Source organism: Cavia porcellus, unplaced genomic scaffold (assembly GCF_034190915.1).
Source record: "Cavia porcellus strain 051 isolate PalLab524CR breed Dunkin Hartley unplaced genomic scaffold, mCavPor4.1 scaffold_17, whole genome shotgun sequence".
In the NCBI taxonomy this organism is placed as follows: Eukaryota; Metazoa; Chordata; class Mammalia; order Rodentia; family Caviidae; genus Cavia; species Cavia porcellus.
The window spans coordinates 25,206,435-25,226,417 of record NW_026947500.1 but is presented as its reverse complement, the minus strand read 5'-3'; the positions used below and the strand labels follow the sequence as shown (position 1 = coordinate 25,226,417).

General features: G+C 47.2%; 1 protein-coding gene across 1 annotated transcript; it reads left to right on the top strand.

The window, feature by feature from the left end:
• The first annotated feature begins 15,119 nt into the window (after positions 1-15,119).
• On the top strand, positions 15,120-19,936 carry Ctsf (cathepsin F). Its single transcript, XM_013150792.3, has 14 exons — positions 15,120-15,431; positions 15,624-15,722; positions 15,982-16,066; positions 16,252-16,313; positions 16,434-16,509; positions 17,011-17,124; positions 17,218-17,363; positions 17,450-17,546; positions 17,618-17,698; positions 18,471-18,590; positions 18,668-18,732; positions 18,828-18,918; positions 19,270-19,328; positions 19,403-19,936. Exons 1-14 carry the CDS (start codon positions 15,213-15,215, stop codon positions 19,475-19,477), a joined length of 1,389 nt encoding a protein of 462 aa, XP_013006246.1. The 5' UTR covers positions 15,120-15,212; the 3' UTR covers positions 19,478-19,936.
• Positions 19,937-19,983: the final 47 nt, after the last annotated feature.

Below are 19,983 nucleotides of genomic sequence, written 5' to 3'. Positions count from 1 at the left end.
TCCCTGGAATGCCCTCCTGCCCTGCTCCTCCCTGCCCATTTATAGTGAGACATCCACTGAGGTCTATCTTTAATCCCTGGGAGGTGGGGTAGGGAGGAGCAGGGCAGGAGGGCATTCCAGGGAGGGGAGAGAAGACTGAGACGGAAACACCCCTCTATAGCCAAGAGAGCCCAAACTCCGAGGCTCTGGGCCAGGAGATTTGATGGAGGCAGCATACTCTGCTTGTCCCCAGCAGATGGAGTCCAAGTAAGGGGCCTTGCCAGCTTCTGACTCTGACTACCATCACCCATATGTCTGTATATCCCACCACTCCGCACCCCTGCCCTGCTCCCTGTGGAAGCCTGTGGCTGACTCCTGATATAGGACGTTGGGTTCCCTTGGACAAACCAAGACTCGTGCATCACAGCTTCCACACATGCTCTCCACCCCCGCTCCACAAATAGTGGTTCCAGCCCAGGCTCGGGTCTAGTCTCAGGTTTTGAATTGCTAAACCACATCTAACTCTCCCTTCGCCAGTAACAACAGCAGTGGATTAAGGTAGAAATTTACTGGATTCCATCGAGGGAGTGAAGAGGTCAGCCCCTCCCTATATCTAGGCCTGTGATCACCATTGATGACCTTTTGAAATTAAAAGATCAGCACTGGGCACAGAGGAAACACTGGCTCTGCATTATTACTATTGTCAGGTGAATCCTCTGATGGACAGAAGGAATGGAGAGGTGCAAAGGTGAGGTGATGGGAGGTCATTCTGGGATTAGGGTGTAACAAGACTCCTCCTAAATTGCTGTAGCTTGAGACCTTCACACAAAAAAATTAGTGAGAATGTGGATCAACTTATGCATTGAGACCCTGAGGCCTTTGGGATGGGGGTAGGAAGGCCAGTACTGTAACTCTTAATTTAAGGAAGACCTGGAGGTAAACCAGAGCTGCCTGCCCAACCAAGGCTCTGGGATAGCTACTGAGTACATTCACTCCAGGAGAGAAGTCTGGGCACAACACTTGGGTCTTAGTGCTTGCTTCCACAACACAGAGACTAATACTTGGATCTTAAAATCTCCATTCCTTCTGTCCATTTACCTGCCTTCCACCCCATCCCTTTACCCATTCAAGCATCTTTCCAAGCATCCATCCATCCATTCATCCGTCCAACCACCCAACAAAATAAAGTCAACTAAGGACCAAGCAGGACCATTTTTTGACTCTTTTTTCTTTTTTTAGTCTTTTTGAGACAAGGTCTCACTATGCAGTTCAGGTTGGCCTTGAGCTCTGTAACCCAGGCTGGTCTCGAACTCACAATGATCCTCCTGCCTCAGCCTCCTGAGAACTGCAATAATAGGTGTGCGCCACCACACCCAGCCATTTTTTGACCCTTGTTGACCTTAGTTTCATAAACTTTTGTGGTTTCCAATATTATCATACTTAATGCCACTTACATATTGCAATAAATACAAAATACGTTACTGCAGGGCTGGGGATTTAGCTCAGCGGCATAAGAGCCTGCCTTGCAAGCAGGCAGTCGTGAGTTCGATCCCTGGTACCGATAAAAAGGAAAAAGACAAAAAAAAAATGTTACTGTAATACTTTTACAAGGAACTTTATAAGTTTTAAAAATTTGTCTGGTTTCTGTAACTCAACTTGCAATTTCCTGTGATGTTTAAAGTACCATCTTGAATCCTCCAGATGGTCTTGGGTTGAGAAATCTAACTTTCAATCTTTTTCAGTTTGAGCTGAAATCTTTATGAATTTTAATAATCAAGTCAATAAAATGAATTTATTCTGGTGACATTCAATTAAATTAATAGCAATTAAAAATTTGAAGTCAATAGAATTTTTTTCTCAGTCTCCAACATTTTCACAACCCCCAGAAAGTTCAGCAGCCTATGGTATCGGATGGAGAAAATGGTCCAGAGGCTCAGGTAGTGTTACCACTCTGGGCAAAGAACAGACAGAATAATCCAGACAGGCCTCTATTACAGTTGACTGACTAGTAGGACATAAGAACAATAAGGACAGTAATAGGTGCTGGAAGACACAGAGTATTCCGAGACTGAGCAATGGAACTTCCTTTACTGGAACCTGTCCTGTGACCTTTTTAGCAGCTAGGAATGAGCCTGAGTTCTACAAGAGCAAAGAAATATCTTCAGGTAACAACTATTGCAAAGGCCTTGGACAGGAAAGTACCTAGCAAGAAGACAGAAAAACAGCCACTGCAGCAACAAGAGAAGCAGGAGATGAACAGACAGGAAGGCAGGGACCAGCATATGCCAGGCTCGCAAGCCACCATGTGGAGTCTGGATTTTATTCTATGTGCAGGAAGGGCTGCGACGTGTCCTGAGTTGGCCTCCCCAGGAAGCAGACTCTGTGAAGACAGAGATCAGCAGGCAGGTCTGTAGAGCAGGGCTCTCAGGATTAGCACTTGGGGAAGAGAAAGGAGGCAGACGGGGAAAGGAAACTGAACTACATATGATCTCAATAGACATTGCACGGAGTAGGGAAACTGGAATGGCCTTTTAGATTTGTCATTAGATACAGCTGCCTGAGCCAGGCATAGCGGCTCATGCCTGTAATCCCAGCACTCAGGAGGTTGAGGCAAGAGGAGCCTTTCGAGTTCGAGACCATCTGGGAGGCAGAAGAGGATTTTTTTTAGGCAAGCAGTAGTTGGTGGTGGTTTGGCCAGGAATAGTGGCCATAGGAATGGAGAAAAGTGGACTGATTTGGGCAATACCAGGAAATGAGATCCAGGGCACTGGAAGATGAGCTCCACATGGGGAATGAAAGGAAAAGGGAAATCAAGGACACAGCCAGATTTCTGGACTAGACAGCAGGGACAGCAGTAATGCCATGTACAGGGATGGGAGTCTTTTTTTTTCCCCTTAAATATTGAAGTGCATGTTGAATTTATTTGTACCTTATTGAATGTTTGTACTTTTTAGATTTTTTTTTTTTACTGGGGATTGAACTCATGACCTAATGCTTGCCAGGCAGGCACTTATGCAGCTGAGGTAAATCCCTGGCCCTGGGAGATTCTTGAGGTAGGGCAGGGATGGAAACATTGTGCAGTTTAATCCAACCTGGGCAACTGTGAGACCCTGTCGCAAAATTTAATCCAGCACTCAAGAGACTGAGGCAGGAGGATTGCCACAAGTTTGAAGTCACCTCCATAGTAGGTTCAAGGCAAGCATCAACTATATAGCAAGACCCTATTAAAAAAAAAAAAAACCCAAACATCTGGGCAACTCACTCAGGACCCCTTCTGTCTCTCTCTTAGACAGAAGCTTTCTTTCTCTCAAATATATTCTGCTCTTTAAGAAAAACCCAAAACAAAATAAATAAATAAATAAAAATTTAAAAGGGCCGAAGTGTAGCTCAGTGTGACAGTACTAGGCAGCATGAGAAAGGCTACAGTTTCCTTCCCCAGCGCTGCTGCACTACCCAAGAAATGTGGTTGTAGTTAATTTTGAGATCTAGGGATTTATAGCAAGTGTAGAACACAGAGGTCAGATCTCTGTTTCAATTTTTTTATATGTTTGGTTTTTGCTTCTTGCAACAGGATATCGCTGTGTAGTTCAGGCTGGACTTGAATTCACTATGTAGCCCAGGCAAGCCTCAAACTCTTAACAATCCTGCCTCAGGCTCTGAGTGCTGGGATTATAATCACATGCCACCAAACCCAGTTCTTTTTCAATTTTTGTGGCTCGTAGGATTTTCTTTCTTGCCTTTTTTTTTTTTTTTTTTTTTTTTTTAGTCGAAACTGGGGATCTCACGACCACGCGCTTGCAGGGCAGGCGCTTATGCCGCTGAGCTAAATCCCCAGCCCACTTTCTTGCCTTTTTAAAGACAGGGAGTTGCCGTGCAGTTCAGGCTGGCCTTGATTTTACTTTGTAGCCCAGGGTGGTCTCAAATTCACAATTTCCTTCCTGCCTCAGCCTCCCCGAGTGCTGGGATTACAGGCGTGGGCCACCACGTCGGCAGAGACCTTAAATTTCAAACAGGACAAAAAAAAAAAAAAGAGTGCCCAGGGGCTGGGGATTTAGCTCAGTGGCATAAGTGCCTGCCTGGCAAGCACGAGGTCATGAGTTCGATCCCCAGTGCCGAAAAAAAAATAAAATTTAATTAAAAAAATTTCAAACACGACTCAGACAGACGAACCATCTAGTCTCAACAGCGCCACCTCGTGTTTTCAAAAAGTCACAATAGCTGTAGACCCCAGAATTCCGTTGCCTGATTTGGAGGGTGGAAAGGTCAGATTAAATAAATTACTATAAGGGACTGGGGATTTAGCTCAGCGGCATAAGTGCCTGCCTTGCAAGCAGGCATTCGTGAGTTCGATCCCTGGTACCGGTAAAAAGGAAAAAGACAAAAAAAATTACTATAGCCTTTAAAAGACTTAGAGATAAAAGAACCTTCAAAATAAAGATGTAATAGCTAGCCTATGGGGTTTGAGTAATTATTTAAGAGACATAGGTGCGGGCATGGTGGCACACAACTATAATCCCAGCTACCCCTGTAACTCAGGGAGGAGGATCATGAAAATTTGAGCAAACGACAACATCAAAGTAACAACAACAAAAGTTTGAGCAGTCTGGGCAATTTAGCGAGATCCTGTATGACAATAAGAAATAGAAAGATCTGGGGATTAGTTCAGTAATAGAGAGTCCTGGGGTTCAATTCGAAGTATTACAAAAAGTAAATAAACAAAAAAAAAAAAAAGAAAAAGAAAAAGGACTGGGGACGTCTGGTGTAACTCAGTGTTCCCCGAGTTCAGTCCCCAGTACACACACAAACTCAGCAGCTTTACGGTACCTGTGCCATTAAAAAAAAAAAAATCAGTGTAATGATGTTGACAGCTGCCCTTCAATAAGCATACAGGAAGGCAGGCATTGTGTCTACACGATTTCATGTAATCTATGCACATGCAGCTCGGAGAGATACGTCCTGGGCTTCAGTGGATGATGGCAGAGCTGGGCTTCAGTGGATGATGGCAGAGTAAGGGACTCTGATCCGCGTCACAGGGGATCCCATTCGTATCAGATGCAACATTCCCTTTGAGCAAAAATATTTGACACTTGTTTTTACACATTGAGATCATGCTTGATGTGTGGCATCCATGTGGTCAATACTTACTGAATGAACCAAATACAGTTAATAGGTAATATCTTAGGAAAAGTAGCGTATACCTGTAATCCCAGCACTCAGGAGGCCGAGGCAGGAAGATGACTGAGAGTTACAGCCAGCCTGGGCTACAACATGAATTCAAGGCCAGCCTGAAATTCATAGTGAAACCTTGCCTCAAAAAGAAAAAGAAATCAGGGCTGGGGATTTAGCTCAGTGACTTAAGCGCCTGCCTGGCAAGTGCAAGGTCATGAGTTTGATCCCCAGCACCAAAAAAAGAAATCAGGGAAAAACAAAATGAAAATAACTTATACTAAAGAAATCTGCATTTCCTTATACACATGCTCAGTTGAGATCACACTAGAAGACAAGTGATCAATGTGAATTAGAACTGCTTCCGAGGCGACCTGATGCAGACATACTGTGTCAGAGACACAAATTTCTAAACAGGTGAACAATCCTTCAGAAAGATCTGAACTCCCACAAGGAAAATTCTGCCTTTGAATTGCATGTTAATAGCTTTCCAGGGAAATTCAGTGTATACTAAGACTGTGTATATAACAGTACATGTTAGGGGCTGGGGATTTAGCTCTGTGGCATAAGCACCTGCCTTTCAAGTGTGTGGTTGTGAGTTCTATCCCTGGTACCAATAAAAAAAGAAAAAGACAAAAAAAAAAGTACACGTTTAAATCCATAACAGAGTTCAGGTTCTTAGCCCAAATTTTTCGCTTGTATAAATAACCTGTGGTACACTGGAAAGTCATATGGGATGTGGGACAGTTCTATTATGTAAGACTGTCCCAACTATAGGTAGATGTCGAGCATCCTTGGTCCCATCTACTACAGATCAGAAGACTTGATAACTCAAAATGCTTATATACCTTTCTAAATCTGAAATTTAGGGACAAAAACCTCCCTTCAAGGGTTCTGCTGAAGCTCATCTATCCAAGCTCTGCTTTTCTGGTCTTCTCCCTGTGGGTTTCAAGAGATCTAGGTTTCTATATCCTCCTTCTTAGGACGCTGCATATGTATTTTTTGTCCTAGAAAGTTGAAACTGACATAGAAATGAGGCACATTTCTATCCTCTTTATACTTCTATAAAAAGGTTCAGAGAGGACTGGAGTGCAGCTCAACGGTAGAGCAAATGCTTTGAATGTGTTAGGGTTCAATCCCCAGCATGGAAAAACACAACAAAACAGAGACCTAAAGAGGACCTGGTTCATGGTCTCAGGATCACACAGCCACTCTAAAGGAGCAGAACCAGAATTAGAATCCAGGTCAGGTGCCTGCATGGTGGTGCACACCTGTAATCCCAGCACTCTGGAGGATGGGATGGGGATTGCCAGGAGTTCAAGGCCAACCTGGGTGACATAGTGAGTTCAAGGTCAGTCTGAGCTACATAGTGAGGGGTGAGGCCTTGTCTCAAAAACAAACAAGAAAATTCAGAAATCATTAAGAAAAACTTGATGGATACACAACTTTTTTTTTTAAAAAAGAATCCAAATCAGTTAATATGACTTTGATTTACATAGTAAATCTGTGATTCTGCCTTCTTTTCAAATCCCTCCTTGTTACCTCCAGTCCCAGAAAAAGAGATATTTTTTTAAAAATTCTGGGAGATGATGGCTGGGAAACCTGAAAAAGCTCATCTGCTAACTTTTTTTTTGTCTTTTTGAGATAGGGTCTTGCTCTGTAGACTGATCTTGAGCTCACTTTGTAGTGTTATGGTCTTGAATTTACAATGATCCTCCTGCCTCAGCCTTCCAAGTGCTGGAATTATAGGCATTTACGCCCACAACTGGCTTTACTGGGTAAATTTTTTTTGTACCAGGAATCAAACTCATGACCTTGTGCTTGCCAGACAGGTGCTTATGTTGCTGAGCTAAATCCCCAGCCCTTTAAAAGTCACCAGGATAAAAAACAAAAAAGAAAAAGAAAAAGGGGCTGGGGATTTAGTTCAGAGGCATAAGCACCTGCCTTGCAAGCAGGCAGTTGTGAGTTCGATCCCTGGTACCGATAAAAACGAAAAAGACAAAAAAAAAAAAAAAAAAGTCACCAGGATATGTCTAGGTATTGCTCTTTTTTTTTTTTTTTTTTTTTTTTTTTTTTTGGTACTGGAGATTGAACTCACAACTGCATGCTGGCCAGCAGCACCAGGCAGGCACTTATGCCACTGAGCTAAATCCCTGGCCCCTAAACTTTATGTAAATTGTCAATCATTCTTGCAGGGCAGGAGGTATATCCAGAGGGATGTGGGATAGATTCAGACCATCAGTCATTAACTACCACTCACATAAATCAGGGCAATGGAAACGCTGTAGCTTGTCCCATTTTGGTCTGGAAAGGTTAGTTCTGGTTGGCCATGACCTGAGCGCTGGGCCACCCCTACCCATTTTTATTCTTGTTTGCCTCCCAACCCCTGGGCTATGGACCAGTGCTAGTCTGTGGCCAGTAGGGAACGGAGCTGCACAGCAAGAGGTGAGTAGTGAGTGAGTGAGTGAAGCTTGTTTGCATTTAGTCTCCTCCTCCTGAGCTCTACCTCCTGTCAGATCAGCAGCAGCAAAGCTTCTCACAGGAGCATGAACTCTACTGTGAAATGTAGGGGATCTAGGTTGTGTAATCCTCTGACTCATCCTGAAATCATTCCCTCCATTTATCTTCCTTGAAACTGATATCTAGTGCCAAGAAGCTTGGGGCTTCCTGATACAAACCTTCTAAAGTCCTAGCAGCAAAAGAGGGTGAAATCAACCTTTACTCTGGGCCCTGGGGTCGAGCAGCCAGCAATTACCATTTAATTGCAAATCCACATCTTAACAGACATGCAACAAATTTTGTGTACTTCAAATATTTTGGATGTATATTCTAGTAGAAAATAAACTAACAGCCAACCCACGCTCTCCTGTGAGCCAGAAGCAGCCATGCAGGCTGTGAGGAGAACTAAGAAGCCAACCTGCACCTTCCTGTGAGCCAGCTGGCAGGGCTGGGAGACAAAAGAGCACTGCTGCCTCGCCCCACCCCAGTAAGCAACCAGCTGATTTGGAGGAACACACGCTGAGATGATAGCATCTGAAGTAAAAAAAAAAAAAAAAAAAATTTAATGCCTGGATTGTTTGATTTGCAGGCCTAAAGTTGGTAGTCTGAGCATCTATTTAGAGGATAGCAATATGCAACACAGCAACTATGGGAGATTTCCTTCTATCTTGTTTTTGAAATCCAATATTGTTCTCACTGTTCTATTTTGTTCCATTTTATTATTTTGTTTTATTTTCTTTAAAATTAAAAAAAGTAAACTAAAAATTAACTTCACTTTTATGTTGGGATCTCATGTTCGGTCAGCAGATCTATGTGGACACTTGACCCCTGTGTAAAAACTGATGTGCAGCCAGACATGATGGTACACACATGTAATTTCAACATGCAGGAGGCTGAGGCAGGAGGATGGCAGAACCTGGACTACATAGCAAGACCTTGTCAAAAAAGAAAAAATACACAAGGACATAAAACATAAGCATTCGGGGCTGGGGGTTTAGCTCAGCGGCATAAGTGCCTGCCTTGAAAGCAGGCAGTCGTGAGTTCGATCCCCAGTACTGATAAAAAGGAAAAAGACCAAAACAAAACAAAACAAAACAAAAAAACAAAAAACATAAGCATTCCTAGGATTTGTCAGCATATGTCATAGTCCTAAACCAAGTGAAGCAGAAGTCAAGGCTGCATATCGTCAACTACCCCTATACCCTGTACCTATCCCTATATCCTATACCCTGGGGTTAGGTGACTGATTTACTTAGTGCCTTGAATGTGATTGGCGAAGCAGTGCTCTGTTATCTGCTGGCTTTCAGTGGCATAGCAGTGTGCACCAGGGTGTCTGACAAGGCCAGGTTTTTTTCCCTTTTCTTTCTTTCTTTCTTTTTTTTTTTTTTTTTTTTTGGTCTTTTTCCTTTTTATCGGTACCGGGGATGGAACTCACGATTGCCTGCTTGCAAGGCAGGCGCTTATGCCGCTGAGCTAAATCCCCAGCCCCTCCCTTTTCTTTTTTTTTTTTTTTCTTCTTTTTTTGAGACAGGGTGTCACTATATAGCCCGGGGTGGCCCTGAACTCACAGCAATCTTCCTGCTTCTGCCTCCAGGGTTCTGGGATTACAGGCATGCATCACCACACCTGGATAGAGGCCAAGTTAAGAAAGAGAAACATTATGAATATTACAACTGGAATTTAACTCTGCTCCCATGTTTCAATAGCTCTCCAGTGTGGGAACCCAAATTACTGCATATCTTTTTGCTTCAGTTTTATTTTCTGCACCAGACCTATCTCACAGGGCCACGTGGGGTTAAAAGACCAATACTAAGAACTGCCCACGCTAAAAATACTGGGTGCTAATAAATAAATAAATAAATAAAATAAAAAAAATATTGGGTGCTCTGTTTGTCACCATACATATTAAATGTTAGACAACAGTGGGCTGGGGATTTAGCTCAGCGGCATAAGCGCCTGCCTTGCAAGCAGGCAGTCTTGAGTTCGATCCCTGGTACCAATAAAAAAAAGTTAGCTAACATTACTGCCACTGATAATATTTTTATGTGCCAGGCAGTCATAGAGGGACTGGCAGTCTTAGAAGGCATGATCCCATATCCCAGTATTTACAGCCTGGTGTGAGCCCACACCTTGGGTGTGGGTGGGGACTGTGATGTCCCTCTTTCTGAGCAATGGAACAGCAGAGGAGATGCATCCATGTGAGGATGTTATGCGAGACTGGAGTACCCTCATCCTCTCTTCCTGGCTTTGAGGAAGCATGGGCCATCTTGGGACAGCCAATGGGGTAAGGAGCTGCCAGTAGTTAATAAGCAACAGAGGCTCCGAGGCTGGTGGCCCACAAGGACCTGCATGTTGCCAACACCACAGAGCTGGGCAGTGAATCTACCATGAGTTGAACCTCAAAAGAAACCGTAGCTGGGTATGGTGGCTCACGCCTGTAATCCCAGTACTCAGGAGGCTGAGGTAGGAGGATCATTGTGAGTTCGAGACCAGCCTAGGCTACAAAGTGAGCCCAAGGCCAGCCTGAACTTCATAGAGAGACCCTGTCTCAAAAAGATAAAAATAAAATAAAATTTAAAAAAAAAGAAAAGAAAAGAAAGAAACCGTAATCCTGGCCAACACTAGGATTGCTGCCTTCCAAAAAAATCAGTGAATTGGTTCCAGGACTCCTGATCTACAGAAATGGGTGTGACAAACATGTGCTGCCGTAAGCCACTAACTTTGCAGGAATAGATAAATAACACACTCCTCGGGGCTGGGGATTTAGCTCAGCGGCATAAGCGCCTGCCTTGCAAGCAGGCAGTCGTGAGTTCGATCCCTGGTACCGATAAAAAGGAAAAAGACAAAAAAAAAATAAATAAATAACACACTCCTCTTCTCTGTCTCCAGATCTTTGTTCCTTCAGTCCTGCTCTATGTTGAATCACCAGTATCTCCATTTTTCTTCTCATCAGCCTATCAGCATGCTCTATTGACTCCATCTTAAACACACTCTTTTTTGGGGGATGCCAGGGATCAAATTCACAACCATATAGTTGCAAGGCAGGCGCTTATGCTGCTGAGCTAAATCTCCTGCCCTTAAATATACTCTTAAACTGGGTATGATGGTGCATACTTGTGATCCCAGCACTCTAGGAGGCTGAGGCAGGAGAATAGCAAGTTCAAGCCCAGCCTGGGCAACTAAGTGTGAAAACAGAAAATAAAAAAAGTCTGAGGATGTAGCTCAGTGTGAAGGCCTTTGTATTGCACAAAACAAAACACAAAGCAAAAACAAAACAACAACAAAAACACTTTTTAGTTGTCTCTTAGCCCTCTAATTTGTTTCTCCATTTTCCAAAGCAAAACTTCTTGAAATCCTTGTCTCCAGTTATTGGTCCCATGTCTCATATTCGCTCCTCAAACCATTTTTTTTTTCTTTTTGAGACCAAGCTGGCCTCAAATTTGTAGCAATCTGCATGCCTCAGCCTCCCAAATTCTGTGATGACAGCTGTTCGCCTCCACACCCAGCCAAACCAGCACACCCAGTGGGCCTCACAGGGCCCAACGTGTTACCCAATCCAGAGATCATGTCTCCTCTCGCTTGCCCTCTGGACAACATTTGACACAGCCAGCCCTCTTTCTTGAAATGCCTGCTCTTCTGGTTTCTGCACACTCTTAGCTTTCTTCCTCCCTTGGCTCAGTCACTTTCTCATTGTTGAGACACAAGACCCAACACCCACAATGTAAAGGAAGAGAGGCTTAATTTGCTCTTGGTTTCCATCTGATTAGCCAGCTCTGAGGCACAGACAAAATGGCAGAAGGGTATGGAGGGGCACAGCCACTTAGTTCATGGCAGCTGGAAGTAGAGTCAGGCAAGAGTGCCAGCATGGAAGGGGTGAGGGACCAGACATAGGCCCCAAGGGCATGCCCATTCTTATTTATTTATTTATGGTGCTGGGAATCAACCCCAGGGCCTTGTGCATGCAAGGCAAGAACGCTCCACTGAGCCTCGTCTCCGGCCCTCCAGAATCCATTCTTTTCTTATCTCCTCTGCTGCCCCCACTTTCCAGCTCAGCCTCTGGACAGGGTCACGCCCCTGAGCCTCATGGCAGTTACATCACTTACCCCTTGCAGCGCTGTGAGAGTTGCCTAAGGTAATGAATGTATGGGCGTTTGAAAACCATTCCTTCCCCATGAATCACTCGGCCTAGACAGCCGCCTCTCCCTCCCCACACATTCTTGTCAGGTGGCTCCAGACTTAGGGGGAGAAGACTGCTTCCCACAGAGGCTGAGTATAGCACCAATGCTTTCCCAAAACCTTGATCTAAGAAAAGTCCTGTGTTTTTGCAGGGCCTGCTTTTAATTCATTCAGCTTAGAGCTTTCAGGAAATGAAGTATGTGTGAGTGTGGGTAAGTGACTGTCCAAATACAAGTCCTATGGCAATGAGATAAGGCATTTGTCGTTCTGTGCCTGGCATATTTTTCTTCTGAGATTCTGCTCTGAGGACCATACTCATAGTCTTTGTCCTTTTACTAAATGAACCAGGCACTAAACAGAAGTTGGGGTGGATATGGCGGTGCACACCTGTAAACCTAGCACATAGGCGCTGAGGCAGGAGGATCTTCTCTAGATGGAGGCAAGCCGGGTTACATGATGAGTCCAAAATCAGATGAACTACAGAGCAAGACCCTGCAGCTCTAATTTGCACACCAAGGGAGCCATTCATTTACCTAATGAATATTTATCAAGCAAGTATCCAGGTATCTACAACCCTTGGTCCCTTACAGGAGATCATCAGTGCTGAAGAAAAAGCAGTGAGTGAGATAACAAGCAATGAACTCCCTGCCCTGCAGAGCTCTTGGACAAGAGCAGGACATCACTCCTGTGGGAGAGGAAGTTCAGAATGACTGGGAATTGCAGTGACAGCTGCGACAGATCACGAACATCTTCCTGAAAATGACTTAAAAGCTGAGAACTAAAAGTGTCTGTGACCTAGCAATCCCACTTCCAAGTATTTACCCAAAATATTTAAAATCAGGAGGATTTCAAGAGTGATTGGCACACCTGTGTTTGTTGTGGCACTATTTATAGCATCAGCCTAAAAGTCCATCAATGGATAAATGAATATACACAACGAAGTACTATGCAGTCTTGAAAAAGAAAAGAAATTCTGTCCTCTGTGACAACAGGGGTGGAATTAGAAAACATTACACCCAGAGAAATAAGCCAGGCACAGGAAGATAAATGCCTAATGTTTCTTTTGTACATGGAATCTACAACATTTGAATTCACAGACGAAAGTGGCATGGTGATTACTAGAGGCCAGTGGAGGGGGAAGTGGAGAGATAATGATCAAAGATACAGAATGAAGTTACACAAGAGGAATAAGTTTGATTTTTTTTCCTTTGAGGGCTGTTGGCCAGCACAATGAAGACAGCTAATAATCAAGATGCACATTTCAAAATTGATAGGAAAATAAATCTCAAATGTTCTCATCACAAAAAATGTCAAGTATTTGAAGTGAAGTGTAGGTTAATTGCTTTGATCTAACCACTTGACACTGTACTAAAGCACATAACATCACTTTGTACCCTAAAAATATTTACAGCTTAATTTGCCCATACATAATTTTCCCCTCTGAGATGGGGGTCTTGCTCTTTTGCTCAGCCTGGTTTTGATATCCTTGGCTCAAGCCATCCTCCAACCTTAGCCTCTCCAGCCTCTGGGACCACTGGGGTGTGACCACACCCAGCTCTGTCAATATCTAATTTTTAGAAAGATATCTGCAAATTGGGCTGAGGCAAGATCAAGTGCGAAGCTTTAGGCAAGAACCTGAACCTCTGAAAAGGTGCAAACAGAAAGGCTGGAGTGGGAGTGAAAATGGATCTTGCTGAGGCTGAAACTACCTTAAGGACCTAGGATGATCTCCTGTAAGGAACTCGGGAGCCTCAAAGAGCTTCCTTGTCCCAGGGGAGAGACACAAGCACCTGCTGGGATCCCATAGGCCCACTTGTCTCAGACCTCCGTTGGTGGCTAGGAGCATTCTGTTGGCTCAGTTGCTAATCTTCAACTAGTAATAACCTCTGCTGTCATTAAACAAAACTATGTGATCTTCAGTATCAGTTCTCCCCACCTCCCCACCCCCAGACTAACCCCTTGCTCCCTTCGGTGATTTCTCCAGTTCTCTTAAACTCTCCCTTCCCTATTTCCTCTCCCCTAACTGGGGACATGTACCAGGACGGCACCCTCTTCTCACCTCTCCCTAGACCATGACATCTGAAACACAGAACTACACCTACTACATTTGCATGTTCCTCTTGGCAAAACCGCTCATCCTGAGATGAAATCGTTCCCAGGCAAAATTCAGAGCAAGAAAGCGCAAACCCACAGGATAGGGAGTTGGGAAAGCCCATGGTTTGTGATAAGAACTGGTCTTCTTTTTAAAATAATACCCAGGGGTCAGGGGTTTAGCTCAGTGGCACAAGCACCTCCTTGGCAAGTGTGAGGTCATGAGTTTGATCCCTGGTACCAATAAATAAATAAATAAATAAACAAACCTATCAGAGAGTCTTTCACACACTCCATGTTTGCATGCCTTACCTGAATGTCTGTAACAAATTTATTTTTAATATCTTTAATGGCAACAATTCAGACAGGATGTTCCTGGCAACAGCACCTCCGCCAATGAGTTAATCCTGCCTGCATTCTCTAAGACCAACGGCTTTTGTTTATTTGTTTTTTCGTACCAGGAAATGAACTCACAACCTTATCCTTGCTATACAGGCGCTTTTGCTACTGAGCTAAATCCCCAACCCCTAACCAATGGCTTCCGTATCCAAGCAATTTATGTGAATTTCTCCCTTTTCATAACAAAAGCCTCCCTCAGCTTCCCTCTTTGGCTGCACCCGCGGGTTGCCATAATACGCATCTTGGACTGTTACGCTTTTGCTAGTTCCTGAATGAACTCTTTATACTCGGGAGATATTTTTCCTCTGCTGTTTCTTTTCGGCTTTGATATGACTGAATGCCTGTAGGAATGACCACACCCTGTGCACACTACATTGCTTGGGTTACTAAATGCATGCATGATTGCATTTCAGCACAGCCCGAGACACTGCTAGAATCTGGAAGAGTACCTGCCCGGCCACTGGTGAGAAGAAAGGCCTCAAAGGGGCGATCAAGCTGCAAAGCCAGGCGCTGGAGTTCATTGCCTGGGTTGGAGTTCTGCTCCAAGAGACGTTTGACAAACCACTGATCTCTATTTCCTCGCCTGTAAAATGGGGATAGCATCTGCTTTAAAAGATTGCCATGATGACCAGAGGGAGATGACACACAATGCCTAACATGATCAGGGTGCAATACCTGCCACATCAGCTTTCTAGTCAAACCAGCGCCCCTTCCTCGCCTTACACCCCCGCGTATCCCACGTGCCTCGCGTAAATAAGCGAGCGCGCAGGCGCCCGGGGCCGACAGTAATTGGCCACCCGGCCCAGGGGCAGTGCGGGGACACCAGCCTCGGCTCCAACCAGCCAGTCAGTTGCTCGCGGTGTCTGCGGGTTGGTGTCCGGGCCGCCGGCTTCGCGCTAGCCATGGCGCCCTGGCTGCGGCTCCTGTGGCTGCTTGGGCTGCTCCCGGGCGCCGCCCCCGCGCCTGCACCCGCCGAGCCCCGGGCCGCCGGCGCGGTGGTCTGGGAGCCTGCGTCCCGGGAGCTTTTGGGGCCCGCCCGCTTCGCGCTGGACGCGTACAACCGCGGCCGGGCTGCGGGGACTCAGGCGGTGCTGGAGACCGTGCGCGGGCGAGTCCGTCGGGTGAGGACGCGGGGCCGGGCGGGCGCCGGGCCTGGACCCGGGGATGGGGCCTCTGGCATACACTGGGGGTGAGGGCGGGGATAACCGAGCGGACAGCCTCTGGGAGCTGGGAACGGGCAGGGGCTAGGGGGGCGCGCGGGCCCAAAGAAGGAGGGGGTTGGCGGTGTCCACCTTACTCGCCCCTCCATTCAGGCCGGCCAGGGTTCGCTGTACTCCCTGGAGGCCACCCTGGCGGAGCCGTCCTGCGAAGACCTCATGTTGTGCCAGATCCCTGTGTCCAAGATAACCTTGGTGAGTAATTTCTGCCCCAGGCCCAAACAGCAGTTGGGATAATAGGTCTAGAGGCAAGGGCCTGAGGTAGCAGCAACCTCTCCCTGAGTTGCTTCTGAGGTCTCCAGCTCCGGAGACCAAGAGGTTTTGAGATGCTGGCTATGCTTCACTCTCCACTGTGGGGCAATTGCTCTGGGGGCCTCTAAGAAGCCTCTAGCTCCTTTTGCCTAGACCTTGTTCCCATCCCAGTCCCCATACTGGCTTATTCCTCTTTCTCCAGCTCTGCAGCTTCGAAATCCTGGAGGAGATGGGAAAACACATGCTGTTGAGGCGAGACTGTGGCCCTGTGCATCCCAAGGTTTCAGGTGCTAGGATATACCCCAAGGAGGCTGGGATAGCCTAGGTCGCTGATGGCGAACCTTTTAGAGCTTTCAGTGATAGTAAACAGCCCACTGCGGGCACGTGTGCCATACATTCACCACCATTGGCCTAGATCATACTTCACTCAGGGTTCAGCTTTGATTTTTCTCTCTGTTCCAACCCTATCCAGATCTCAAAAATGAGACTTTTAGTTCAGTCCTTCCACTGTCAAGCAAGGATCCCCTTCCCAAGGTGAGGAGCCTGTATCTGGGGAGCTAGCTGCTGCCTGATTCCCCATCTTTTCTGTTTACCCCCGGAGGAGGGCTACTGGGTTAGGCCAAACTTCTTATAAAGATCCCCCTGTGTTTCCAGAAGTTTGCTATGAAGATAGCTTCACTCTTCAAGAAGTTTGTTGCCACCTATAACCGAACTTATGAGTCAAAGGAAGGTAAGGACTCAGCTGTGGCTGTATTTGTCCTAGTCAGATTAGGGTCTTACCCCAACGAGTTTGGGAGGGGAAGGACACAAGAGGCAGTGCATCCTTTCAAGGATGCCTCAGCCCCCAAGTTCTTTTCCAGCCCTCCAGGACTGGTGAGTCATCCCAAGTATCTGTCTGCTTCTGTCTTATCTTCCTGATCAGGAAAAGTGGGTCTCCATTCTTCTAGGGAGCTTAGGATGGGGCAGAGGCTAGATTTTTCTCTGGGGAGGGCCTTCTGCACCATCACCTTTCCTGTGCCTTCTCCTGGGGATGCCTCTTAGGGTCTAATTCAGTTCCAGTTTTCACTGCAGCACTTGCAATCTCACCCACCCCAGAGTTCTGTCCTTAAAAAAGAGCTTTAGGGCAAACCCAGAATCCATCTAATCCCTTGCTTTTTAGTCCCACTCACACAACGGCCCTTATGATTTGCTCGGGGTCTAAGCTCCTCCTCTCCTGCTCTTTGGTCCTCAGAAACCCAGTGGCGCTTGTCTGTCTTTACCAGAAACATGATACTAGCTCAGAAGATCCAGGCCCTGGACCGTGGCACAGCTCAGTATGGGGTCACCAAGTTTAGTGACCTCACAGGTAGGGCTGGAGCCTAGGAGAGAGATGGTCTGCTCTTGAGGCCCCTGGCCAGGGCTGACCTATAGCTCTCCTCCCTCCATGTTGTGCCCTTAGAGGAAGAGTTCCGCACCATCTACCTGAACCCCCTCCTACGAGAGCACCCTAGCAAGACGATGCGCCAAGCCAAGATTGTGCATGACTCTGCCCCACCTGAGTGGGACTGGAGGAAGAAAGGGGCTGTCACCGAAGTCAAGAATCAGGTTGGAGGCCTAGAAGTGAGGGTGGCCCTGCACACTGCTTTGGGCTGGGGGAGGGGTCCTCCCTGGATGCCGTCCATCTCTTGCAGGGGATGTGTGGGTCCTGCTGGGCCTTCTCTGTCACAGGCAACGTGGAGGGCCAGTGGTTCCTGAAGAAGGGCACTCTGCTTTCCCTCTCAGAGCAAGGTAAGCGTCCTGCTCCACCCTCCCTGTCCCCAGTTCAGCCCCATCCTCAGCACCTGCCTTCTGTCTCCTAGAGCTCTTGGACTGTGACAAGGTGGACAAGGCCTGCATGGGTGGCTTGCCTATCAACGCCTACTCTGCCATCAAGAGTTTGGGTAGGCATTAATGGAATCAGAAGGGAAAGTAGGTGTCTCTTGTCCCTCTATAAGAAGCCAACTTACAAGGGGAAGAGACAGGAGCATGGAACTGGATTTAAGACTTCCTGCTGACCTGCTGGGTATGGTGGTGCTCACCTCTTATCCCAGCTCTCTGGGAGGCTGAGGCAGGAAGACTGCTGTGAGTTTGAGGCCAGCCTTGAGCTACAAAGTAAGCTCAAGGCCAGCCTGAACTGCATGGCAAGACCCTGTCTCAAAAAGACAATAGTTAAAAGAGAGAGAAAAAAAAAGTAAATTCCATTTGGGTAACAGGGACTCGGTGAGCAAGCAGTAGCAACACAGCATCTCCTGACAGGAGGCATGGCCCCAAATTGGCAGTTCAGTTCCCTGATGGGCAGCAGTGGAAGGTTAAAGGGTTGGACAGAGTCTGGCCCAGTAGCCTGGCAGGATGTGGGCTGGACTAAGAAAGGACTGTCAACAGGACAAGCTTTCCAAGGTCCACAATCCAGGAAAGCTGGATGGGCCCTCAGCACAGGTAGAAGCTCAGAGTTGAGTCCCTGCTGCTGGTTTTGCTGGTCACTGGCTGCTCTCCGCAGGCCCCCCGCTTCTCCCTGTGTCATCTCTGGAATCCAGAGGTTCCTCAGAGGGGAGGGCCTGTGGCCTAAGGTGGATGAGGAATGTGGGACCTTAGGTATCAGGGGAGAAAGTCAGCGAAAAATAAGTGGAGTCCATTCTCCCTTTGCACCCTCAACCCACCCACATTGTTCCCCAGGAGGGCTGGAGACAGAGGACGACTACAGTTACCAGGGCCACATGGAGGCCTGCAACTTCTCAGCAAAGAAGGCCAAGGTCTACATCAATGACTCAGTGGAGCTGAGCAAGAATGAACAGTGTGAGTGAGGGGCGGGAAGAGGTTAGGCTGGGTGTGGCTGGCCCAGGTGCCCACTGATGTGGCCCCTCTCCCCTCAGACTTGGCGGCATGGCTAGCTGTGAAGGGTCCCATCTCCATTGCCATCAATGCCTTCGGCATGCAGGTGAGGTCCAGGTCCTGGCCCTCTGCCCCATCACTAGCTCATCACTCCCTTGATCCTCCTTGGAGCTGGCTCTCCATTCCTTATTCTCCCCCTAGTTCTACCGTCATGGGATTGCCCACCCACTACAACCCCTCTGCAGCCCTTGGTTCATTGACCATGCCATGCTGATCGTGGGCTACGGCAAACGTGAGTTCTGCTGACAGTCTCCCCTTACCACAGGCCGGTGTCAGACAGCAGCATCTCCGGACCTCTGGGAAGGAGACCGAGGGAACCCCTAGGAACCCCTAGGAACTCTAGCTGGGAAAGCTGGGGCTAGGGGAGGAGGAACAGTTTTGCTGCAGGCTGTGGCTGGTTCCCTCCCAGTGCCCCAGAGCTGCTCCAGGCCTCCAGGAGTGGCAGCCTGCTCTTGTTTTCTAATCTTTTCCTAGTACCCATCATATAGTAGGTCCATTGCAGGTATGCAAAAGATACAAAGTAGTTGAGGCTGTGAATGGAGAAATGGGGGCCCTGACCTCTTGCCCTCTACACTGCTCCCAGGCTCTGGTGTTCCTTTCTGGGCCATCAAGAACAGCTGGGGCACTGACTGGGGTGAGGAGGTAAGTCTCATCCACTTGGCCCTCTGGTCCTCCCACCCCCCTGCCTGGGCCTCTTATCAATCCCTCTCCCTCAGGGTTACTACTACCTGCATCGTGGGTCCAGGTCCTGTGGTGTGAACGTCATGGCCAGCTCAGCGGTGGTAGAGTGAGGAGCCAGTGGTGCAGGACCTGGTGCTGACCAGAGCAGCTCCTTCCCTGGCCTGACCCCATGTCCAGGTCCTCCCCAGGAGGCACAGCTGCCTGATGGAGGGGTGGGTGCTGGGAACCTTACATCGAACAGGGGGGTGTTCTACTTTTGTCTAACCTGCTTCTGCCGGAAGCCCCCCACCCCCAGATGTACTTTTGTTGAATTGTGGTGTGGCAGCTAGGACCCTGGGGTGAAGAATGTTTTCAGAGCAGCCAAAGCTGAGGCAGGTAAGGAGCTGGGCTTGGGTAAGGAGCACAATGAAAATATTCCCATTGTAAACCCAGCTTGGTCCTCAGCAAGCTCTGGCTCTCCTCTGATGCTGTAAATATCCTGATCCCCCTGGATTTGGGGATACTGTCCCTTCCACATCCAATAGCCACCCTTCTCTCACAGCAATAAAGAGGTGTTCAAGTTCCCAGTACATTGTGAGTGCTCCGTGTCTGAGGCCAAGGAGAGGTAGTGGGTACC